Here is a 26,633-nt window from a genome sequence, read left to right on the forward strand (position 1 = left end):
GGTTTTTTAGTTGCCTGCCCAATTTGTTGATCTGCTTTCTCTCTTTTATTAATAAAAGTGTTTAGAGATATAAATTAAACCCGAAGTATTACTTTGACTGATTCTCACAAATTTTGGTATATTGTCTCATTGTTGTCATTTTTAATTAAATTAGTTCTTTGATTCATTCATTTTTTAGGAATTTATTTAGTTTCTAATTAATTTTTGATTTTTGCTTCAAAGGCCATTTATCATATATAATTTTATTGCATTGTGTTTGGTAATATATACATTTAATACTTCTGGTTTTCTATATCTTACTTGAATAAAGTTTTGCACCTGTTTTATTAAGCTGTTAATTCCCCTTCTAAGTCTTTCCTCGAGCATTCTAATTTATTTTCCAGTTCTTTCTTCTAGTGATCTTATTTTATTTATATTATTTTAAAACTTCTACTTCATTTTTTCCAGTAAATTTTCATTGACTTTTGACCAAGCTATGTTGTTCTTTCATACTTTACTTGTAGATATTTTTAGTTTTTTTCTGGTTTTATACCTTGGATATCTCTTGTTCTACAACAACTTTTCATAATAAATTCCTTTCCATTTTTATTCATTCTTCCAGGGGTACTAAATTGGGATTATGTGTTTGGACCAGGATCTGCACACCTCTGGAGGGAATGTCAAGACCTTTTTTGATCTTGATTTGAATTCTCTGGGGTCCTGCTGCTGCTTTCTCCATGAAGTCTAATTGTTTCCATCTTGGTCTGAGTTTCTGATGTTGGTTTTGGCAACACAACTACAAGTTTGACCCTGGCTGGAGCTCTAGTAGATTGCTACTAGCCTCAATTCTTGTCAACTAGCTGAAAGGCTCTACAATTCAGGATGATGGAGCTACAGAGTGCTCCTCTTTCTACTCCCTGAAAGGTATATAGCCTCACATCCTACAACACTCTTTACTATAATCTACATTCTAATTCTGGGGCCCCAACCCTGCTCTGGGATCAGAGCAACCGATCTGCCATCTGGCTATTCTTCCTGCTCCCTACACAGCACACAGCATCAGGCTCTGTCCACATAGTGATCCTGTTCCTTGCTATGGGCCCCAACCTCAGTCCAAGCTGGATCCCAGCCAAGGCTCTGAAGCCAAAGAAACAAGGCTGCTATCTCCCTTCTGTTTCTGGGTTGTTTTTTTGTTTTTTGTTTTTTTTGGTGCAGGACACAGCCTCAAGGTCTCATCCCTGCTGAATCCCAGACTGTTCTTTGATGTTTTGCAAACTTCAGAGAATTCAGAGAGTCTCAATCTGGGGACTTTCAATACTTCTAGCATGCCCTAAGTGTTATGTTCTAGCTTGAAGTCCTCTAGTATGGTTGTCCTGTAATTGCTGCCTTCAGCCCCATTACTGGAGGAGCTGAGCACCTGAGGATCGGAAACACAAGTTTATTAGTCATAACTCAGGAAGACAGAATGTATGTTGCTTCCTGTGCTCAAATCAGTCCCATTGGAGAAGTATGTGAGTGATGGCCAGGACATGAAATAAGAGGGGTGCACTCTGGTCTTCGGCTCCTAGGCAGCCACAGCTGGGCTTTATGGGCTAGTGTAGGGGGAAGGATTACTACATACTAACCAACTAGTCATCAAGGGAAGAATGTTCTCAGACTATGTGCAGGGAATTTTAAATGCCCCACAAAAAGAAAGTCAGATGGGCAAATGGCAGCACACATGGTTCTCTCTGCTTTAGGCAAACATTCATGGTTTTACAGGAGTGTGTCAAACTCAACTAGATACTGGCCATACATAGACTTAGAAAAACCACATATTAACATTATCTATGCTCTTTCTTTGTTAAATATTTCCCAATTACATTTTAATCTGGTTCGGGCTGCACTCAGTATTGTGGACAACATGGGACAAGTGTTTGACACCTCTACTTTCCAGACAGGGTGGAAACTACCATTGTGAAATACAAATAGAAGAAAAATAAAAAATCAAGGGGACAATCAAAAGGGACTTCATAAGGATGGACTGTTTATATTCTTATGGAGAGGATGATAAAAGGGTTCCTTTGGAATATTAATGTCATAAAGGGTCATGGAGGTAGTCAAATGAGGCAGAAGGCCTGTAAATTCTTTTTTTACATTTTGATATGCTAAGAGAAGAAAGAAGGAGAAAAGGATACATTAGAGGAAAAATGGGAGAAAGAATGGAGGTACTTATTGTCTCACACAATGTGGGTGTGCGAGTAGAAGTATATATAAGGTATCAAATGTAGCAGACGAGGTCAAGAAGGATGAGCATTAAGAACAGACCATTAGAAAGTCAATAAATCATGCCGACTGGGTCCCCTATAAATTTGTGTCACCTAATCTCAGCTAGGCTTTCACTGCAGCAAAGCAATCCTTCTATTTCTCCCTAATTATTGATCTATTCCACTTACCACAGTAACTATTCAAATCCTCCCCTTTCTCCAAGTAACTCAAAGAATGTCTGTCTCCCCCAATAACTCATCTGAGGGCCTTATCTCATACTTCACTCTCAAAAGTGAAGTCATTTACTCAGAGCTTCCCCTTATCTCTCATACCTCTGACATCATCCTTCTACTGTCTCCTTCCTCCTTCATCTCTGTCTCACAAGAAGTGGGTCTTCTTCTCCATGGCCAGTTCCTCTACGTATACCTTTGATCTCATAGCCTCAAGGCTTATTCACAGATAACCTTCACTAAATATCCCTTCTTAATTATTTTTTTCTAGTTTATTTAAAAAAAACATTTAAAAAATTCTGCCTCAGTTGTTTCCTAGCTGCACGGCCCCTGACCACCTCACTTAACCTCTGATTGATTCCGTTTCCTCATCAGTAAAAGGCGGATAATAATAGCCTCTATGTTCCAGAGGAGTTGTGAGGATAAAACCAGATAATATCTGTAAAGTTCTTTTCAAACCTTAAAGTGCTATGTAAACGCTGTTATTACGTAGTAACACTTTGTGAATATGTGTATATAGTCCATATGACACTTGGGAGATTCTCCTCTCTCTCCAGCTGCTCCTTCATTGTTACTGTTACTCATGCCTTGCCCCCGCCTCCAACATGAGTTATGCTCTCAGCCTTTTATGACTCGAATTCAGGGAGTTTCAAATTCTGTCTTTGCTGCCTGCTAGCTGTAGGACCCCGGACACTTCACCTCGCCTCTTCCAGCTTCAGTTTCTTCATGTATAAAATGTGGATGGCGACAATCCTTACCTCCCCGGGCTGATGTGATACTCCAGTAAAATACATAACTCACTACTGAGCGCACCGTACACAAACGTTAGCTATTTCTCTTATTGATTCTTCTCCCCCCGCCCCCTCCCCGTTATTTCCAGCGCTTAGCATAAGAACTGGGACACAGTGGGATCTTAATAAATGCCATAGAATAAGAAAGCTGGGTTGGATGACCTTTCTGGAGGACCCTGCAGCTCCGAACGATCCCCCTGACTTTCGCCGCCAGTTACACCCTGCGCTCCGCTGACCAGATCCCCACGCCCGGGTCTCGGGGCGCTCTCCCCGGATGAGCACCACACTCGGGTGCAGTTTCCAGCAGGTGGGCGTGGCTAGGAGGCTGCGGGGCCGGATGAGGAGGGAAGAGAGGGAAGGGAGGAGGGAGGAGGGGGGAGGAGGATGTAGGGGCGGGGCGTGCGGGCTCCTCTTCCCTCTGGTCACCTGGCTGCACCCCGGCATTAGTGCGCGAGCTAGCGAGCGTGCGAGGCCATGGCAGACGACGGGGTTCCGCGCGCGCGCCCGGCCGCCTCCCAGGGCCTCACGGGGCCTCCAGTGCTGGCGTTGCTGTTGCTGCTGCTCTGTGGCCCCGTCCTAGGAGAACTGCGCGCTCCGCCGGAAAAGATTGGTAGGAGAGCCGGGCATGCCGAGGGAGGGAGGGAGGGAGCAAAGGAGGGGTGCGTGCCTACCCCCCCAGCCCCCACTCGCGTTCACAGCGCAGCTCTCTTTTGCACACCCTTTGTCCCGAGCTGGAAGGGGTAAGGCCCGCGCCGGGGCACAGTGATTTCAGCGCTAGCTGCAAAAAAAAAAAAAAAAAAAAATTAAAAAGGATAGATATTAGAGCCTGCCACTAAAGACTCTCTGATCCGGCATGGGCTGGGAATATAGATGGGGAAACTGAGGCCAGGAACGGGAAAGCCACTTGCACCCAGACCAGCCAAACTAGTTCGTAGCTGAGTCGGGATTAGCTCCGATTCTAGGGGCAGCCGTGAAATAGGGGAAGGATCGCCGGTCTGCAAGCCAGAAGATGGGGGTCTGACTCTCAGCCCTACCGGTTGTACGATCTTAGGCAAAAATTGCTCCATCGTGCAGGGCCTCAGTTTTCCTTCTCTGTCTAATGGGCCAGGTAGGCAGAGGAGATGAAACCAGAAGAGTGGTGGAGTGGCGTATTTTAACATTATCTCTTTTTATTTTTAAATTTGCGTCCGCCTTGTTATTTCGTTGGTGGAGGAGACTCCTCCTACCAATGCTGAAAGGCTACTTTCAGCTCTGACATTTTGTTACTGTACATACAGTGTTCTTTTCTACTTGACTGTGCCGGGTGAGGTCGGTGCTGGATGGTGGGGCCGACTAAACAGGAGGGAGGCTTTTGTGATCCCAGGTTTGGAGCTGAAACAGACCTTAGAGGCCATGGAATCCTGGCTCATTCATTCCTGGGCCTCCACTTCCTAATCTGTAGAGCAGCAGGGCAGTTCCAGATGATTTCTTGACATCCAGCTCGAAATCCTAGATGCTTATTCCCCTCCCCACTTTACAGAATGAGAACCAGACTTTTCAGGGTAAAGAAATGCAGTCTAGGAATATGAGTGAGCAGGGAAGGAGAATAGGTCCTAGATGACAGGTAAGGCTACCCAGACCCGTAGACTCCTTTAGCATCCTGAATAGGGAGCAAAGAGAGGGCTTTGTGAAGGCCCATAAGGGTGGCCTCTTCTGCAAGCAAACCTGATAATAACTCATGTTTGTACAATGCCTTCTTTCCTTGCAAGATTCCCCTTGGAGTAGGGCATGCAAGCATTGACTTGCTCATTTTGCAGGTGAGGATGAGTGAGGCTTAGCCACAGGCAGACTTGACCACAGTGAGAAGGGTGGGGAGTTTTAGAGCTGGTGTTGGAATATAGGTCTTCTGACTGCGGGTTGGATAATTTTTTTCCCTTTTACTACACTAGACTGCCTCTCTTGATGGCTCCAAACTCAACCATTTGTAGAGAGCTCATGGGGGTTGGAGAAGCACAGAAGTAGGTCACTTGCTTTGTATCTTGGACCTCAGAAGCCCTTTCCTCAGCTCTTTGGAGTAAACTGCCAGCCAGGAGCACAGATTGTTCTTTGGATACTCTTATGTATTGGTGATGAGAATTGCATAGATCAAAAATAACACATAAGTAATTATTTAGATACAGAAGAGAATAAGTGAGTCCGGAGGCTATTTCTTCCTGGTTTCTGGTGGTAACAAAGGCCTTTTAGACTTTTGGGGGGCCAGGTATATAGCTGCTACAGAGATGAAATGAAGAGTTGTGAAGTGAGTGGCATATTTTAATAATCACTCCTTTTTGCATCATATTCGTTATTTCTTTGGTATAGATAACGCACCCTACAGATGCAGAACCACACTTATTTGCATTTTATTGTTTAAGAGGGTAGACTGAGGCACTGAAAGGTTAAGTAATTTGCCCAGGGTCAGAAAGGAAACATGGTATTAGAGAAATACAGAGCCCTGTTAGAGAGCCACTGAGTCAGAAAGACTTCCGTGTCTCTCTTCTGATAAATAATCCCTTAATATGCATCCCCCCAAAAAAGTTCTTCATGGCACTTAGGTGTTTATTTTATGGTAAGTCAGGTTGAATTTGTTGCCTTGAAGGCCTCTGGGACCAGTTGGCTAGCCTTGTCCTGACTCTATTCTAACCTGAATCCTTCAGTTGCCTTAGATAAGTCTGTTTTTGTCTTAGGTCAAATTACCTTACTGGTTACCTCTCCTGCCTCTTGTTTGAAATGGTATACTGTGCAGTCATTAACATATGTATGTCTCTGTCCTTCCATAAAATCCTTCAGTGTCTTATCACAGTGGGAGTATAACTCCAGTTTCCCTGTGGGCTATGTTAGCAGATTCTGTCAGGACCTCCCAAGCTGGAAGAGCTTGACTATGGAGCTCAGAGATGGACTGACTGTCTGTATAAAATGTCTGTTGTTTGAGGACCAAACTGGCTAAGACGAGAGAAACTTATCACTGGAACAAAATGTGTTATATTCTATCACACATTCAAGGCCGTGCAGTCAATGAAGGCCTCATCTGCCAAAGTTGTATACGGTACCAGATAGTGCATCATGTATTCTTTTCTCATGGCCTGGGCTCAGGGAGAGGTTTGACAAGTGCTAATATTGTTGCTAAATCAGCTTGTATTTGACTAATATCAATTGGCACATCTCTGCTTTTGTACGGGGTGGAGCATTTTGGTTAAAAGTCTCAGTTATTGTTCTTCCCCTATCCTTGGTCACAAGGTTTGAAAATTACACAATCCCACGTGTATAGTCTATATCACATTGCAGGGAGGGGAAGAAAATTTAGAACTCAAAATCTTACAGAAGTGAATGTTGAAAACTGAAGCAAATAAATAAATTTTTTAAAAAAACAAAATCACACAGTCCCTTCTTCCTACTCTCATACTTCTTAAGAATTTTGCCCTGTGGTTCATCAGAGGCTTTGAACCTCTGATGGTAGGTGAATACAATTTGACTTATCACAAAATAAATCTCTTTGTACTGTGGATGGTGGGATTTTCTATTTTTTTTTTGGAGTCACTCTTTTATTTTTTTTCTTTAAATTTAATTTATTTAATATATTTAGTTTTCAGCATTGATTTTCACAAGAGTTTGAATTACAAATTTTCTCCCCATTTCTACCCTCCCCCCCACTCCAAGATGGCGTATATTCTGGTTGCCCTGTTCCCCAGTCAGCCCTCCCTTCTGTCACCCCACTCCCCTCCCATCCCTTTTTCCTTTCCTTTCTTGTAGGGCAAGATAAATTTCTATGCCCCATTGCCTGTGTATCTTATTTTCTAGTTGCATGCAAAAACTTTTTTTTTGTTGTTTTTGAACATCTGTTTTTAAAACTTTGAGTTCCAAATTCTCTCCCCTCTTCCCTTCCCATCCACCCTCCCTAAGAAGTCAAGCAATTCAACATAGGCCACATGCATATCATTATGTATAATAACCCTTCCACAATACTCATGTTGTGAAAGACTAACTATATTTTGCTCCTTCCTAACCTATCCCCCTTTATCCAATTTTCTCCCTTGACCCTGTCCCTTTTTGAAAATGTTTGTTTTTGATTACCTCCTCCCTCATCTGCCCTCCCTTCTATCATTCCCCCTTTTTTATCTTCTTCCTTCTTCTTTCCTGTGGGGTAAGATACCCAATTGAGTGTATATGGTATTCCCTCCTCAGGTCAAATCTGATGAGAGCAAGATTCACTCATTCCCCCTCACCTGCCTTCTCTTCCCTTCCTGCAGAACTGCTTTTTCTTGCCACTTTTATGCAAGATAATTTACCCCATTCTATCTCTCCCTTTCTCCCTCTCTCAGTATATTCCTCTTTCATCCCTTAATTTGATTTTGTTTCTTTTAGATATCATCCCATCATCTTCAGCTCACCCTGTGCCCTCTCTCTCTCTATATACATATACACACATACATATATATACATATACATCCACATATATACACATACATACATACACACATATATATATATATATGCATATTCCCTTTAGCTAGCCTAATCCTGAGGTCTCATGAATCATACACATCATCTTTCCATGTAGGAATGTAAACAAAACAGTTCAACTTTAGCAAGTCCCTTGCGATTTCTTTTTCTTGATTACCTTTTCATGTGTCTCTTGATTCTTGTGTTTGAAAGTCAAATTTTCTATTCAGCTCTGGTCTTTTCACTGAGAAAGCTTGAAAGTCCTCTATTTTATTGAAAGTCCATATTTTGCCTTGGAGCATGATACTCAGTTTTGCTGGGTAGGTGATTCTTGGTTTTAATCCTAGCTCCATTGACCTCCGGAATATCGTATTCCAAGCCCTTCGATCTCTTAATGTAGAAGCTGCTAGATCTTGGGTTATTCTGATTGGGTTTCCACAATACTCAAATTGTTTCTTTCTGGCTGCTTGCAGTATTTTCTCCTTGATCTGGGAGCTCTGGAATTTGGCGACAATATTCCTAGGAGATTTCTTTTTGGGATCTATTTGAGGAGGCGTTTGGTGGATTCTTTCAATTTCTATTTTGCCCTGTGGCTCTAGAATATCAGGGCAGTTCTCCTTGATAATTTCTTGAAAGTTGATATCTAGGGTCTTTTATTGATCATGGCTTTCAGGTAGTCCAATAATTTTTAAATTATCTCTCCTGGATCTATTTTCCAGGTCAGTGGTTTTTCCAATGAGATATTTCACATTGTCTTCCACTTTTTTTCATTCCTTCGGTTCTGTACATATAAAAAGTAATATTTTAAATTTTGTTTCACTTAACAAACATTTATTTTCTCCCCTTCCTATCTTTCCCTTCCTCTTCCCATTGGAAAAAGAAAAACAAACGCATGTAACAAATATGCCTAGTCAAATTCCCACACTGGGCATTTCCAGAAGTGTTATTCTTCATATTTAGTCCATTACCTTTCTGTCAGGATGAGATTTGTCATTACTGGTCATCTGGAATTGGGGTTGACCATTGTTTTGATTAGAGTTCTTAAATCTTTCAAATTGTTATTGTTATAGTTTAAATTGTTCTTCTGGTTCTGTTCATTTCACTTTGTATCAGTTTCTAAAGTCTTCTCAGGTTTCTCTGAAACCCTTCCTTTCATTATTTCCTATGGCACCATAATATTCAATTCTATTTATATGCCATAATTTGTTTAGCCATTTCTCAGTTAATGGGCAACCCTCTTATTTCCAGTTCTTTGCCATGAGACAAAGAGCTGTCATAAATATTTGTGTACAAAATATTTTGCACAAAATAAATATAACAAAATACAAAGTAAATATAAGAGCAGAACTTTTCCTTTGTAATAAGTAATATTAAAAAGTGCTGTGTATTGTACTTTCCTGCAAATACCACTTTCCTAAGCCTATCTTGCTTATCTATAGTCTAGAATTCATAGGATCATATATTTCGAGCTAGATGAAACCTTAGAGTTTTGCCTTGTCCAACTCCTTCATTTTATAGATAAGAAAAATTAAAACTGATAATTAAATAATTTGCTGATGGTCATAGTAGCAGAACCATGTTGTAAGGAGACCTTTGACTGCAACACTATTGGTTTTCTTATTTCCCTCCTGCTACCTGCCTTGGTTGCCAATACCCATATCTCCTTACTGGTATCAGTTTCAAGAGTCTCTGTGGCCCCCATCTTTCTTTCCCCTTAGTTCCAGTTAATAATAACAGAAATGTTGCTGACACTTTAAAGTTTATGAAGTGCTTTGCCTTTCTTTTCACCTGTCATAACCCATGAGATGAATAGTATGAGTATTATTTTTTGGCACTTAGCCCAATGCTCAGCCCATAGTTGCTTAATAAATGTTGGCTGTATTGAATTTTTACTGGTGAGGAAAACAAAATTCATCTTAAGTGATTTGCCCAAGGTCACACAGCTTGTAAATGATAGACCTGGACATCACAACTGGGTCTCCTAACCCAGATCCACTGTTTAGTGAGACAACTAGAGAGGTCTCACCTGCATCTGAGTGAAAACTCTAAGAGAGGCAGTGTGGCATAATGGAGAGACAACCTGCTCCAGCATTACGAAGAGCTGGATTCAGGCCCTGCCTCTGGCACCTTCCTGCTGTGTGACCTTGGCAAGTTCTTTAACTTCTCAGGACCCCAGGCTGCTTTCTTTAAGACAAGGAGTTGATGAAGACTTGCCCATCTCTATTGGCAGAAGGGATTTCCTCAAGCTGAGGAAACTTGACAAAAAATATAAAAGTATAAAAATATATAAATTATAAAATTCCAAGTCTGATCAAAAACAGTAATAACAACAGAAAACTTGAAAACAGAAAGAAAAACCACCTGCTAACCTTGATTTCAGGAAGGAATATAATTCTCTCATTACTTTTTTTTTTCCCTCCAGCTGTTATTGGAGCTGGAATTGGTGGCACTGCAGCGTCGTACTACCTACGCCAGAAATTTGGGAAAGAAGTGAAGATTCATGTGTTTGAGAAAGGAAAGGTTGGAGGCCGTCTGGCTACTCTTGACGTGAAAGGGCGAGGCTACGAGTCCGGAGGTTCTATCATACATCCCCTAAATCTGCACATGAAGCGCTTTGTCAAGGAATTGGGTACGTAGGGTTTTCTGCTCTTAGAGTAGGATGATGTCGTCTGGTGATAGAACTGGAACTCCAGCATTATTAAGATTTGTCTTTCTTTCCTTTTTTTTTTCCAAGAGAAATTAGTTGGGAAAAAACCATTCCATCATCTTTCCCTTTTCTGTAACAGCCCAAGGTAATGCCTTGGGAAACATGTTGATGCTATTTCAAATAGTGGTGGTGGGGAAAGTGTTCTGTTAACTTAAGTCTATTTCTGAGTGATTGAGAGCTGCCACAGGGGAAGTACCGTGGTGGCCCTCAAGGGTGTGTTCATTAGCCACTGACTCTGCATCTCTTAAAATCATGATACTGCAAAATGGGAAACTCCCTTCTTTCCTGATGGAGAAGTATCAGAGAAGGAAAGGGATTTGTAAAAGGTCATGCAGCTGGTTAGTGGCAGAGGCGTTTTTAGTGCCAGCCCACTCTAGACCATCGGTCTTGTGACTCCACATAGTGTTCATTCCACTATAATAATAATAATAGTAACAATAGCAGTAATCATAATATAATAAAATTATGACATATAAATATACATTACTATTACTAATTATTGCATATAATTATTAATAATTAATTATAGTAATTAATGAGGATGATGATGATGATGCCCAGGATAGGGACATCTGTGATTTCATGGGCGTAGAGGACTCCCAAGTGAGGAAACATCATCTAGCAGTGTAGGTCACCAATTTCTCTGCAATTTATAGTGTTACATGGCTTTTCAGAGTGCTGAGAGATTAAGGAATTTGCCCCCGGCCACATGTTAGAGACGGCACTTGAACCCAGGTCTTGGGGCTTCATGGAAGAATAATTGCTAGCATTTAAATGCCACTTTAAAGTTTTCAAGATGCTTTATAGATATTAATCTCACTTGATCCTCCCAATTACCTTGTGGGTGCTATTTTACCAATAAGGAAACTGAGGCAGAGAGAGATTAAGTGTCTTACCGCAGGGTCAAACAGCTAATAAATGTCTGAGGCAGGATTCAAATTCAGGATTTTCTGGCTTTTCTTCAGCACTGTTAGCCTTCCTATTCGAAGGTGCAAGATTTGGTAGGCAGGGCTGGGAATTGAGAGAGCTGCCCGGGGAGAGAAGAGGATTTAGGGGTGCAGGTTCAAAGTTGGAAAGTTTTGTATTATGCCTGGTCTTCATTCAGTTATCCAGAATATTCAGTTACACAGAATAAACTGATTCCCATGCTGATTTTCATTCTGAAAAATTCTGTTGTGACTCACTGATTTCAGACCTTGCCAAAGGTCATACTGATGGTAAGGAGAGGACCTAAGATTTGAACCTAGGACCGCTGCCTCCAGAACTACTGCTGTTTTTACCTACATCATGCTGGTTGGCTCTAGACCTGAACAAAATGGCACATCGCCCGGTTATGAAATATCAAATAGCCGATGTTCTAATCAGAGAGTAGATACACATGTAAATTCAGTTAAACATTGATAGAAAAAAATTTCAGGGAGGTTAGTGTCTTAGACCTACCATGCTGGCTACATTTTGGGCAAATATTTACAACAGAGTTAATATTGAAACCTAAGAGAGCATCCGTTTAAATAATTCAAACCCAAATATGCCTGCTAAGCCTTTGGCTTTCAGTAAACTGCTTTATTTCCTGGACTTTTCCTTTCCTTTCTCTGGATATAAGCTAATAGCAATCAAGAAGCTTGAAGGGACTTTAGTGATCATCAAGCTTAACCCTGACCTTTTGCTGATAAAGAAACTGAGACCTGTAGAGGCCATATGACTTACCCGAGGTCACACATACAAGCATTGGCAGAGCCAGGATTTCAGCCTCTAAGGTCCCTTCGAACGTTTGCATTTCTTGGTTTTGTGATTCAGTGGACCCTACCACTCTCAGATGGCATCTGGAGTTTTTGCAGTCAGTTCTCAATGCCCGTGTTAGGAAGAACATTGACTAACTGGAGCATATCCAGAGGAGGGGGGCTCGCCCCCTGAAGGACTACCAGCTGTATCATAGGAGGGAATGCTTGAACAACTTAGAAATGTTGAGCCTGGAGGATCCTGAAGGGGGTCATGATAGTGTATCTTTCATAAGATATTTATTTGAAGGACTCTCATCTGGAAGAGAGATAGAATGACACTCTGGCTCCAGAGAGCAAAATTGGGATCAATAAGCAGAAATATCGGGGAGTACTTGATACTTGAGGCAGCTGGGTGGTACAGTGGATAGAGTTCTGGGCTTGGAGTCAGGAAGACCTGAGTTCAGATTTGGTCTTACACACTTACTAGTTGTATGTCCCTTGTCAAGTTACTTAATTCTGTTTGCCTCAGTTTCCTCATCTGTAAGATGAGCTGGGGAAGGAAATGGCCAACCACTCCATTATCTTTGCCAAGAAAATCCCAAATAGGGTCATGAAGAGTCAGACATGACTGAAATAACTCAGCAACCACAAACCAAAACCAGGGAGTAAAAGTTCAATAAAAGAAACACACACATATGTGTGTATATATACATGTATATACACACACATATGTATGTGTATATATGTACACATATGTATGTGTGTACGTATACACACACAGGGCAGCTAGGTGGCTTATGGGATATAGCACTAGGCCTGGTGTCAGGAAGACCTGAGATCAAATCCAGCCTAAGACATGTACTAGCTGTGTGACCCTAGGCAAATCACTTAACTTCTTTGCCTTAATCCGCTGGAGAAGGAAATGACAAATCACTCCAGTATCTTTGCCAAGAAAACCCTTTATGGGGTCATGAAGAGTCAGAATTGACTGAATAGCAATAACAAATGGACATATGGATGTATACACATGCGTATGTATATACATGTGTATATTTATATGTATATATTTATATGCGTATGTACACACATACGCATATAAAGACAATTAGAATGGAAGCAGGGTATGTCACAAAGAGTGTGCCTAAGGTTTTCTTGTAGATTGTGTAATCTAGCTTCAGAGTTGGCAGGAACTTTAGAAATTATCTTGGCCAACCCTCTCATTTTATGGGTGAAGATGCCAAGGTCCAGAGCAGGTAAGGTGATTTGTCTTCAGTCACATTAGTGGCAGAGCCAGGGCTAAGAAATGCAGTTTTCTGACTCCCAAGCCATTGATCCGAAAAGCAAGTTTCTGTTAGGAGGCCTCCTCTCCCTTCTTCATCCTGCACAGACACAGACACACACATGCATCCTCTCTCTACTTTTCTTTCTCTCTGTCTCTCTGTTCCCACCCCCCTTTTCCTTTCCTCCTTCCCTCCCTTTCTCTCTTCCCCCCTTTTTGCAGCCTATACATATATGTATGTGCATGTACATATCACAGTCTCAGTCTGGTCAGCCTGGGTGAGGTGGCAGTAAACAGAAGCCAAAGTATGAATGACAGAAATGCATATTAGGGGAAACGGAATCATAGTTAAAACATGAGATGAGGATCCATGCAGGAATCAAGGGGAAAAGAAATGGAATATTGAAGGGAATTTTAAAAAAAGGATTCTGTTTATGTTCAGATTCTGCATATTAAGGATGCAGTTGGGGAAGCAGGGGTCCCTCCCAATTCTAAGATTCCCTGAATATTAGTCCCTGGCATATAGTAAGTATATGTGTTTATATACGTGTGTGTATGTGTATATATATATATATATATATACACACACACACACACACACATATATATATGTATATATATATATATATATATATGTGTATATATGTAATATGCTAGTAGATTGCTTGAATTAGCTCTTCCTATTTGAAATCCCTGCTTAGCTCCTGAACTGAAAGTCTGAGTTTCTACAGTTAGCTTCTAGATATGGGAAGGGTTTTTTTCTGATAGATTTCCCTTTCTAAAAATTGTCTTGTTGATGCTCCTTTTTTCCTTATGATACTGACACTTCCCAATCTTCCTAATAACTCCCCCTTCTTCAGTAGAATCTTCCATAACAAACAAAGGTAGTTGAGCAAAACAAATCAATACATTGGTCATGTTTGAAAATGGATGCCTCATTCTGCTTCCATTTGGAATCTGAGAAACATCAGTCCTCTCAGGTTGTGGTTAGTCACTGCATTGACCAGAGTTTTGGAGCTTTTCAGTGTTTTTTCTTTATAAGTATTGTGGCTTTTGGGCAGCTAGGTGGCTCAGTGGATAAAGTGCTGGGCCTGGAGTTAGGAAGACTCTTCTTCTTGAGTTCAAATCTGGCATCAGATACTTACTAGATTTGTGACCCTGGCCAAGTCACTTAATCCTGTTTGCCTCAGTTTCCTCATCTGTAAAATGAGCTGGAGAAGGAAATGACAAACTGCTCCAGTATCTTTGCCAAGAAAACCCCAAATGGGGTCATGAAGAATCAGATATGACTGAATGACAACAGCAACATCGTGGTAATTATATACATTGTCCTCTTGGTCCTGCTTATTTTGTCCTACTATCAATTCATGCAAAGTATTGTATTAGACTACTTCTTAAGGTGATATCCAAGATGCACATGCTTTCCCTTTCTGTTTTTGCAGATCTCCCTACTGTTCAGTGTGTTGATGGCCTCATGGGTATTCATAATGGAGAGCATCTTGTGTTTGAAGAGAGCAGTTGGTTCATCATTAACATGATCAAGCTTGTCTGGCACTATGGATTTCAGTTTCTCCGGATGCATATGTGGATGGAAGATATCTTTGACAAGTTTATGAGGTAATTGTTTTATCATAATTTTTTTTTAACTTTCTGGACTTTAGGAATTCCAGTTATGGGATTTTGCTTCCCAGATTTCCCAGTGACTGTGTAGTATTGTCATGAAAATTGTAGGGACCACTGGAGAGATTTTCCCCATTCACAAAGTGGAGGGGGATCGTTCCAGTTGGAGAAATGTTCTTGAGGAATGTGGCAATGCTTGTTAAAGCCAGGCTAGCAGGGGTAGAAGGTATTCAGACTTTCTAGACTTGCCCATATTAGGCCATGTCACCATGACAGGTTAGCAGCTTATCAGTTAGCAACAACAGCAACTTGAAGAGTGACTTGCTTTTCATACCACTTAAAAGCTCACAGGAGGCTTTCTTCACCACAACCCTTTGAGGTAGGAGATCTCGTCATCATTACCCTCATTTCAGGGAGAGAAGTGAAGTGATTACCCAGAGCCACACAGCAAGGATCAAATCTGAATTGGAACTCAGGTATCCTAATTCCCAGGTCAAATGCTCTTTTTGCAATACCAGGCTGCCTCTTTATGGGTCTTATATAGTTATTTAGCTCTCATATTTACCTACAGCCTAATTTTCTTTCAAGACAGCCTAATTTGAGGTGGGATTAGGATTAGGAATAAATTTAGGGTTAGGGATGGGTCGGGGAGTATGTGCTTATTGGAATGACTAATTTCAACTTTGTGGAGAAGGAAGCATGTGTATACAAGATGGTGGCAGGAGTAATAATTTATTACCACGATTGCCCTGCCAAGTGAACAAAGTGCCAAAATATCAAATTACGTGCCATGTCACATAATCCACTCCTTAGCTCCACTGGGATAAACATGTCGTTATTTCTTCAGCCTTCTGATAAGTTTCACAGATTTCTTTCTTCCTCAAACCTTAATTTATGGGTTTATGAAATTTTCCTTTTTTGGTATTTCTTTGGAGTCCGTGATGTGTCACCATAGTGATTTTCTTCTGAAAGATCTGCCAGGGCCACTGAAGACATTAATTAGAAGGAGCAAATGTTTGTGAATCGGTCATCAACCCAGAGACAAAGTTCTCCTTTTAAAAGTCAGTAGGTAACTTGTTCCTACAGGCCCCATGAGCCAGGCTGATTGGGCTGGGCTGTTGTACAGGTACCTTGTCTCTGGGGGTTTTTCAGCAAGTAAGGAATTGCTCGTTTGAGTAACAGAGGAGGAACCTCTCTTGGGCCAATTGTAGCAGTGAATAAGCCTTAAACAAGAACTAGCAACCAGCAACAGATGAGTCTCAGAGTTTTGGAAATTGTGTTTTGATTTAATTTAGTTAAGCAGCATACCTTTATGCAGTATCTGCTGTATGCTAGGTACTGTAGACGCAAAGAAGAATGAGTCTTGGCTCCCCAGGAGGCTTACAGTAAACTGTCTTAGTCCCCAAACTTTTTGGAGTTGTGACCATCTCATCTCCTTCACTGTTTGATTACATGACAAAATAAATGTATCTTCTTTTTTTGGAGGCAGCTGGGGTTAAGTGACTTGCCCAGGGTCACACAGCTAGTAAGTGTCTAAAGTTAGATTTGAACTCAGGTCCTCCTTTCTTCACCACCTCGCTGCTTGTATGTATCTATTTGCATGTTGTTTCCTTCATTAGAATATAAGATCCCTGAAGGCAGCTACTTTTAGCTTTTCTTTGTGTACCTAACACTTAGCACAGTGCCTAGCACATAGTAAATGCTTAATAAGTGTTTGTTGATTGGTTGAAAAGTACCATGTGATATATTTTTATTATTGAAGCAAATCAGAATTTTCTTTTCAAAATTCATAGTACCTCCTGGAATATTTGGGGAAGTCCCAGATTAAGACAAAGCTAGGGCTGGGAATTACCAAGTGGCTCTGGAGCTGGAGCGCTTGATTTACCTGTGTTTCGTCGCATCATAATTCTTGCCAGATCTGAATATCATATGATTGCAAGATGTTTTCATCAGTGTTCAGTTTCTTTGAGCAGCACAGACTCCTAAGGCTTTGCTCACATTTTTTACATGGGGGTGGTGGAGGTGGTGGCGGGGATAGAGGTAGAAGGTTTCGCCCAAGAAAAAGCCCTTTGGCTTCCCTTGAAACTGGCCTGGAGAATCCATTTTCCTTCAGGGTATCTTGCTACCTCATTGGTAGTCATTAGTGTTAAAAATTCATTTACACAATGCTAGAATGTATTGGGCAAAATACCGCGGAGTGGCTTCCGGTGACTTATTAACAAAGTCAGCAGGGAAGACTAGTGTACGACAAGCAGCCCTGGGGTGACTCATTTTTGGGGAAAAGTCTGGTGTTAGCTGACTGGTTTCCCAGGCCATCCATAGGCTGGCCCACTCTTCTCTTTCTTTGCTCCTCACTGTTGGTCATTTTTCCACTGCAATTCTATTGGGCCTTTCACCCTTTTCAAAGTACCCAAATCCCACCTCTTTCATGAAATCTTTTTCTACAGCACTTGGCTATCTCTCTCTCTCTTTCTCTCTCCCTCCTCTCTCTCTCTTTCTCTCTCTCCCCCTCTCCCTCTTCCTCCTCCCCTCTCATTCTCCTCTCCCTCCCTTTATCTCCTCCTCCTCCCTTTCCCTCTGCCTTCTCTTTTTTGAATTTCTGTAGGTGAGGTGGTGTGGGTATTGTGGAGTGAAGGCTAGATTTAGAGTATAATTCCAGCTCTGTTCCACCTGTGTGAGTTCTAGCGAGGCCCTTGACCTCTGTGGGTCTCACCTTAATCTATAAAATAGGTGGGGGTGCGGGTGGACTAGATTAGTAGTGTCAAACTCAAATAAAAACAGATTCCTGCAGGCTGCATATTGACTTAGAAAATCATAGGTTAACATTATCTATGTTTTATTGTATTTTTATGTGTTTAAACATTTCCCAATTACATTTTAATTTGGTTGGATAAGTTTGATGTAGGCAAGAGGAACCACAGGTTTTTGAGTAGAAGACTGTCTTGATGGAAGGGGTGTTTCAGTAAGATTTATCTGGTAATAATGTATAGGATGGATTGGATGAGGAAGAGATTTGAGTAAGGGAGAACTATTGTTGCCCTAGTCCATGCTTAAACCAAGGCTGTGGCTGTGGGAATATAATGGAAGGAAATGAGATATTTTGAAAGAAGAATTGATAGAAATTGGTGGCTGACTGGATATGAAAGTTAGGAAGATGTCAAAGATGGTGATAGGGAGAAGATAATAAGATCTCTGAAAGAATTAGGAAAGTTTTCTAATCAGTTTCTTCCTTCCTTCCTTCCTCTTTTCTACTTCCTCCTCCCTCTCATTTCCTCGCTCTCCGTGTCTCTGTCTGCAGTCTGTCTTATCTGTCTGTCTCTCTCTGTCTCTCTCCCTCTCTGCAGAGGAATATGCACTTGGTTTTAGGAACATGTTGAATGTATGGTGATTGTAGAACCAAAAAAAGATAGATAGAGCCAGAAAGCAGTAGAAGACCAGGGACTGAAACTTAGGAAAGGCACTAGGGCTAGAAATATTTTTGATTTCATGATACCATTTCTTCTTTCTTCTATCCCTACCCCTTCCCCACCGCTCTCATGCTGACAAACCTCTGGAAACACAGGCTCTGGGGTCAGGAATCATTCTCTTTGGTGCTTATGGCCTTTTCCCCTTTTTTCACTGAAGGATTTACCGCTATCAGTCCCATGACTACTCTTTTAGTAGCGTGGAAGGCTTGATGCATGCCCTAGGAGGGGATGAATTCGCTGGAATGCTCAACAAGACCATTCTCCAGTCTATGCAGAAAGCAGGCTTCTCAGAGAAATTCCTCAGTGAAATTGTTGCTCCCGTCACGAGGTTCAATTATGGGCAGAACACAGGCATCAATGGCTTTGTAGGTAAGCCAGCACATTCAGTTTGCTTTGGATCTCCTCAAGGAAATGTGTTTTGTAAAAGGGTTGTGGCTGTGGTTATAAGAGCCCTGGCCTCCTTGTATCATCTCCGTGGTAGAGAGAATAGCTTTTGTTCTACAAGACCACAGAATGTCCATGTGCAACAGAGGACAGTCTGTTCCTTGGCTCTCTGTTTAGAGAAGACCTAGCAAATATCTAATGGAAATAGAGATGAAACTCACATAGAATCAGCCTTCTTCTAGCTCCTGATTCTTTGGTGAGGAACTATGAAAAATCTAAACATAACTTCATCCATCCCATTGCTATTCTGAGCTGTGATGCAATGCTGACAAATTTGGGGAAACTGGTTGGATGGAAGCCCTTTTTTGTGGCCTGTCTGCCTTTTTAAACGTTTTTTTCCCCTCTGATAGGCGCAGTGTCCTTGGCAGGTATAGACTCTGGCCTATGGGCTGTAGAAGGTGGAAATAAACGTGTTTGCGAAGAGCTCCTTCAGTTTTCAAAAGCTTCACTTATCTCTGGCTCAGTTATGCACATAGAGGAGAAAGCAAGGACCACACAGACAGGTAAGCTTCTCTGCAGGTTTTTTAGTTTTTTCCTCCTAAACTCTTCTAGAAGATGATTATTTAGTGCTGGGAGGGTGGGGTGGGAGGGGGAAGGGATGGGACAGTCAGAGGTCTTTCTTTTCCTCTCCACTCCACCCTCCCAAATTTACCGTTTGTGTGTTCATTTCAATTTAACAGGCATTGATTAAGCACCTACTGTGTACTAGGCACTCAGAATACAAAACCAAAAATTAAAACAGTCCCTAACCCTCCAAGAGCTCACACTATATTTGTAGTATAAAACCTCCATGTAGATAAATAAATTCAAGGTAATTCGGGCTGAAGGGTGAGATGGAATGACCTCAAACTTCAAAAAGGAGGCGGCACCTGCCCTGAGCCCTGAAGGAAGATAAATATTATGAGAATGAGAGATGAAGTTGTTGTTAAATCGTTTCTGACTCTTCATGACCCCATTTGGGGTTTTCTTAGCAAAGATACTGGAATGGTTTGCGGTTTCCTTCCCCAGCTCATTTTCCAGATGAGGGAACTGAGGCGAACAGGGTTAAGTGACTTGTGCCGGGTCACTCAGCTGAGTGGGTGTCTGAGGCCAGATTTGAGCTCATGAAGATGACTCTTCCTGACTCTAGGCCCGGTGCTGTATGTGCTTCACCATCTAGATGCCCTGGAAATGAAGAGGCAGGTGTATTTTAGCTGTGGGGGACAATTTGGGCAAATGCACATATTGGGGATTTGGAATATCAGTTTTAGGCCACAGCTCCTGGCCTGATTTGACCAGGACATAGAGAATATGAAGGTGAATAGATGAAAAAACATTTATTCAGTGATTTCTATGTGTGGAGCACAGTGATAAGCATTGTGGATTCATGTACAAAGGTAGTTCCTGCCCTCAAGGAACTTATGTTCTAATTGAGGGAGATAACTGGTAGGTAGTAAATTAAGGACTAGGGAAGGATATTTTGGCTTGGATTGTCACACTTGTGGGAAGTAGAGCCAGAGGGGCGTAGATTAACACCCTTTCTAAGTAACAAGGGCAACATTGATTTGATTATGGTTCCAGATAAAAAGGAATGATGATAGTTGAATAATAAAGCATAATTGGAAATGGACCTAGATGTAAGTGGTGACTGAGGCAAAGATGAGTTGTTTGAAATGAGAATGAAAATGTAGGTTGGAGCCAGATTGTGTCAGGCCTTAAATATGAGGCTAAGGTATTTATATTTTTTTTTCCTCTAAAGGCAATAGAGAACCTCTAAAGATTTTCTTAAAAGTGTTTTTATTACAGCAATAATTGTCAACAAAAGCAAGTAGTATACTAAACATACAAAATAAAATAAAGATTAGAATATTGTATAAAAAATCTTTAAAAGGTAGAACCAAATGAATTAATAAACAACAAAAAACCAAAAAAGCTTTTGTCTTATGTCTCCTTGGTTGACCTGAAATTCTGCCACCTTTGCCTTTGCTTTCTTTTTAAAAGATACAATTGGTTGTGTGTACATACTTCTGGGCCTGCCATTCTACTTTGATTTGTGGAGCTCTTTCCAAATTTCCATATATGCTTCACATTTAATATTTTTATGGCACCATAATATTCTGTTAGATTAATAAAACATAATTTAGCCACTCACCAATTGTTGTACACATAGATTGTTTTATCTTTTTTGTTCTTGCTAATTATATCACTTTAGTGGGTGTAAGGTAATGTCTTAAAGGTTGTCTTGATTTGAATTTTTCTGATTGTTAGAGTGATATGGTCAAGTATGTGCCTTAGGAAGAGAATATTGGGAGCTTATCTGGAAGGTAAATTGAAGAGGAGGTAGTGTAAGTACAGGACCAATTAACACATTATTACAATAGATGAAGCAAGAGTTTGTGAAGGCCTAAAGTAGATGGGGTGTACATTGAGATAATGGTACTGATGAAAAGAGATATAGAGTAGTAGGGCTGAGATGGCAGTCAAGTCCTTACTCTATGCCAGGGCACTGTGCTAAACACTGGGGATACAAATAGAAGCAAAAACAATGACTGTCCATCCCTACCTGTAAGGAGCTTACATTTTAATGGGGAAAGACTCCACATAGAAGGAGAATGGTGGAGAAGGAAATGAGGAGAGTCAGGAGCAGAGTTCAGATAAAGAAGTGAACGTTGCTGGTCTGTGAGTCCTCTCTTAAAATTGAGGTTCTTGGAGATGATTAACCAGAGAAAGGTGTAGGGACTGAAGAAGCTTCTGGTGTGAGGTTGCAAGGATGGAGGGCTCTTCTGGGTTGGGAAGGCTCCTGAAGAGCTGTGGAGAAAGAAGTCCAGAGAGCAGGAAGCAGGGCCCCGGGGAGGAATGGAGTAAAGAAGAGGTAGGAGAAGAATGTAGGGCTTCAGTTTTAGCAAATGGCAACTATGGATTGCAGGGATTAGAAGAGGAGGAGTATACCAACCGTAGGATAGGGCAAAAACCAGTTAGTTGGTGGCTCCACACTCCAGGGTCTTGTGGTAACAGAGCTTGATGTTTGGTGCAAGAGTAGCTGCATCAGCTTCTGGAGTGTCTCATTGCAGAGGCTGGGGAGGTAGCAGGGATTTCAGGCTGGGATATATGCATAAGTAAACACATGGTGCTTGATTCCCCAAGACTGGTGTGAACTCACATTCTGTTCCAACTCATTCCAAGATGGCAGGAAAGAAGGCATACCCAGAAAGCTAGCACATATTAGGAACAGTCCCCAGTATTGCCAGCCTTCCATGGTCCTTTTGCTCCAGAAGGTTCTGGATTTCAGATAGTTCTGAGTCCTAATGACAGCAGATGGCAACTCTAGTGTGTAGGTCCCTAGAGACAAGATTAAACAAACATGAATGCAGTGCCATCTCTGTAACCTCATCGCAAAATGGCAGAGGGTGGTTAACACTAGAATCTAGTGGTTCTAGGGCCAGATGACATGGGCCTGTTAGTCCACTCAGAGGCCTGAGGTCCTTGGTCATTGTGATTCTTAGTGGTAGAGTTGTCAAGGCAAGATTTCATGAAGTCCATAGGTTTAATGCTAGAAGGCACCTCAGAGATCATCTGATTCAGGCCCCTCGTTTTACATATGAGGAACCTGAGACTAGAGAGCTGAAGTGAGTTGGTCAGGGTCACACAAGTAAATTATCTGAGGGTTTGAACTGAGGTCTTTGGACTCCCAGTCAAGAACCCTGAGGACATCTTCTTCAGAAAATGACCACATTAAAGGGTGGGGTAAAGGGTCAGTAATCATGAAGGAACAGTTGGAGAAGTAGAACAAATGGAGAGTGGTGTTCATTATATCCACCTAGTCACAAATGTGTTAATATGTAAGAAGAGATCCTTTTTATTCCCCCAATATGATTTTATCCCCCAAAGTAAAGGTCCTGTGATATTTTAGCATTTGTTGGCAGGGCACTGTAATTTCTCTCCTGAGTTGTTCTATTGAGGGGAGGCCAAAGAACAGTCTTTTATCTTTTAAAGATGAAAAATTCTCAAATGCATTGTGGTAATTGAGAAAACAATCCTATAAAAATAGTTTTGCAGCACTGTGAAATAGTGTGTGGTCATTATTTCTCTTACAAAAAATTTTAATGAAAATGTCATTTTTCCCTCCAGGAGGACCCAAGAAGGCATATGAAGTCACCTATAAAACAGATTCAGGGATCAACACAGACCTCTACGACATCATCATGGTGGCTGCCCCGCTGAACAGCAGATTATCCAATATCACTTTTCTAAACTTTGATCCACCCATTCCGGAATTTCACCAATACCACCACTACCACTTGGTGTCTACTCTTGTTCATGGGCGACTGAATCCACTTTTCTTTGGCTTAACAGCAACTGATAGTGTGTACCTTTCTGACGTCTTCACCACCGACAATCCAAATTCGTTTATTTACAGCATCTCACTGGCAACACCTGTGAGAAAAGAGGCTGATCCTCAATCTAAGCCAGCAACCGATTCAGCTGTTTGGAAAATCTTTTCCTCAGAATCCCTTACCAAGGAGCAACTTAATTTGCTCTTTGCATCTCATGATTCAGTAGAGGAGCAGGAGTGGCTTGCATACCCTGAGTATAAGCCTCCAGCAAAGTGCCCACCCATCATACTCCATGATCGCATATACTATCTCAATGCCATAGAGTGGGCAGCAAGTGCGATGGAGATGAGTGCCATCGCAGCCCATAATGCAGCGCTCCTTGCCTACCATCGTTGGTATGGGAACACGGAGATGATTGACCAAGAAGGATTATATGAGAAACTCAAAACAGAGCTTTGAAGTGTCACCAACATCCTTTTCTCCCTCCTTCCTCTCATGCCTCCAAATGAAATCCCAAGATGACAAGAAGGGTCAAGTCCCTGTGAGCCAGGGATGTTGGCATTTGATTAGACATAGTTGATTTGTCATTATCCTTAGTCAAATGAAAGTAATCAGTGGTGGGTTTGAAGGAGGTAGAGGGTTCAGTCAAGGATTAACACGTAGCCATTGCCCATAATTCTGTCTTTAAAGCTACTATGTAAATCTTTAAGGACCTTTTTTCAGTCTAGGCTGAAACTAGGTACAAAAGGAAGGAATTTGATAAACCAGTTGTGTTATAATTTGGAACCTTTCCCAACTTTGGAGTAGTCTTCGCTGGTTTTGTGGAAGTTGTGAAGGAGCTCAGATAGGAGTTGGAGGCAAGAGTTACTAGTTTGTTTAATTTTGGACATGAGGCTCTTATTTTCCTCATCTGGGAAATGAGGGGACTGGGTGGGATTAGATAATCTCTAAGGCCTTCTCCTTTCTAGCTCTGAGATTTATAATCCAGCACCCGAAGGCTATCAGTAATGGGCTAAACTCATTTTCTTTTTCAGTACTATATGACCTATCCCCCTTCACTGTAAATGTGCCATTGCCAAACACACTTTTTGAAGGCCAAATTCTCAATTCTATAGCTCTGTTGTGCTTTTTTTTTTTTAAAGGATAAGGCTCAGGTACTTTTTAATATTATATCCTCCAAGATATGAAGGCAAAAGTCACTAGAATCAATCTTGAAGGAAAACCAAAAGTGAGTAAGTTTTATTGTCACGGGGGGAGTCAGGAAATCTTTCTATTCTCAAATACATCTCTAAAGTTTGACTTAACCACTATTTCTCTGTAGTGTTATTATTCAGCAGAGTCCACTTTATTCACAGGTCCACTTTAAGAATAAAATTCATGAAACCGAAGATTCTTTTAAAGGTACCTTAGAAGTGTATGCTTCTAAACTGTTGGTCTTGCCTTTGTATTTTTCTTAAGTAGGTAGCTAAATGGGCATTTTAAAAGTTCTGCCCCATTGTATACAATTGAAAAAGCTCATTTCTACAGCTAATACTTTGGAAGCAGCCTTCCATCTGAAAGATTTAGGTTAAGGCCGGAGCAAGGCCAACCACATCTGGATCACACCAGATTGCAACATGGTGTAGCCAGACAGAGCATTAGACTTGGAGTAAGACCTGGGTTTTAATTCTGCTTCAGATGCTTACTAAGTGTGTCAACCCTTGGGAAGCTAAGTAACCTTTCTGGGCCTTAGTTTATTTATAAAGATGGTGGAGTTGGACTCCACACCTTAAGATCCCCTTCAGCTCTTTAATCCCTAACAAAGGTGTATTTTTATATAGCTCTGAGATAATCTAGAGCAGTTGCTACAGCCTTCGAAGCTCAGTGAGCAAATAGATCAAAATTAGCCAATGGGTGATAAGTACCCATAGTAGGCTTCTACGCACCTGGGAAAAAATAGATTGCAAATAGCTTAAGTGTTCATGTAAAATCCTCTTAAAATCAACTCCAAAAATAGTAAAGAGAAAAAAAGTGAAAAAATGTGCATTGAGATTCACATGAAAAAGATATTCCATACTGTTTTTCCAGCTTTCCTTTAACCTTAAGGCTTTGGGAGGGGGGAAGAGAACATTGGGATACTTGATATAATGAAGTTTGAGAGTTGCCACTCAGCTTCTGGGGAGAAAATCTCAACCAGAGCCAATTCCCAGTTTCCCTACTGTCAGAGGGGAAGATCAACTACTTAATTAGAAGTAGTCATGTGAATGATAACTAGCAAAAACTTAGGTTGTATACAAAAAAGCAAATGAAAATTACTGCTTTGTTACATTAGGGGATTTTTTTTATCAACAAAACACTGAGGAGAGCCCTCCGAAGGGTTGTAGAACTCAGTCCTACCACAGAAGTCAGTTACCTCAATAAAATTTTGCCTTTCACAGCTATGTATACTGAACGTTAATTAGTGGATGTCACTCTTTAATATTCTGTTTGCAAAGCCCTTGGGATAGATGGCTGACATTTTTTAATGGCAGATATCGAGCTTACGTGTGATGTGGTTGTTGAAGGGCACTCTATCTGTTTTAGCATTCGTAGGCTAATTGTTAAGAATTGGTTTAAAAAAAACATTGTTTCCCGTTTTGTAGATTCTTCCAGATGATGGGTATAGAGCATAACATCCCACGTATATGCTGAAGACTGGCTGAGTAACATAACAAGATTTGAGTAAGATCATGTCTTATCATTAACACTGCTTTTAGCTACTTTTTCTTTGAGATAGTGCACCAATTGCAAACTTAGATGTTAAGGACAAGTAGGATGTGCTCTCACTGTAATAAAGTTATGCCGGGGAGACCAGTTATCAGTAGATAACGCTTGCTCATGATGCAGTGGAGCCTCAGTATGTGTTTTTAAAGGGTTGTTTTGTTAAAAGGGTCGCCGGTGTTCAGAAGGCTAATAGCAAAACAATGATTCTGGGTTAAAAGGTTCGTGGGCTGATTTTTTCATGGTGTTTCTTATTCTGGGTAATGGTGGGGGTGGATCATTTGTGGAAATGCTGTGTCACCACAGAACAGGTTTTATCCCCATTGCTTGTCATGCTTCTCACTACACTGTTAAAAGGATAAGCTTAGGCCATGTCACTTTTTTTCATAATTCTAACTCAGGGGCCTAAATATTACAACCTATATATGAATCCTAGCCTGAGCTTTTAGAGGAAGAAATACTATGCCCTGCTCCTCACCCCCAATAACCCACCAAAAAACTTAACCCTACAAATGATTTCCTGTGGAGTTTTCAACCTAATTAAGGCCTGGCTAAGGATTTATATACCTACCCTCCCTCTATTTTTTTCTTGCTCACAGTGAAATGAAAATAAACAAATATGCCACTCTGTCCAGTGT

At 41.1% G+C, this 26,633-nt stretch overlaps 1 protein-coding gene across 1 annotated transcript; it reads left to right on the forward strand.

Annotated features, from left to right (window-relative positions):
• The first annotated feature begins 3,676 nt into the window (after positions 1-3,676).
• PCYOX1 (prenylcysteine oxidase 1) lies at positions 3,677-26,625 on the forward strand. The gene is made up of 6 exons (XM_036748635.1): positions 3,677-3,857; positions 10,128-10,334; positions 14,855-15,029; positions 18,657-18,868; positions 19,294-19,446; positions 23,051-26,625. Exons 1-6 carry the CDS (start codon positions 3,722-3,724, stop codon positions 23,713-23,715), a joined length of 1,548 nt encoding a protein of 515 aa, XP_036604530.1. The 5' UTR covers positions 3,677-3,721; the 3' UTR covers positions 23,716-26,625.
• Positions 26,626-26,633: the final 8 nt, after the last annotated feature.

Source organism: Trichosurus vulpecula, chromosome 3 (assembly GCF_011100635.1).
Source record: "Trichosurus vulpecula isolate mTriVul1 chromosome 3, mTriVul1.pri, whole genome shotgun sequence".
Taxonomy (NCBI): domain Eukaryota; kingdom Metazoa; phylum Chordata; class Mammalia; order Diprotodontia; family Phalangeridae; genus Trichosurus; species Trichosurus vulpecula.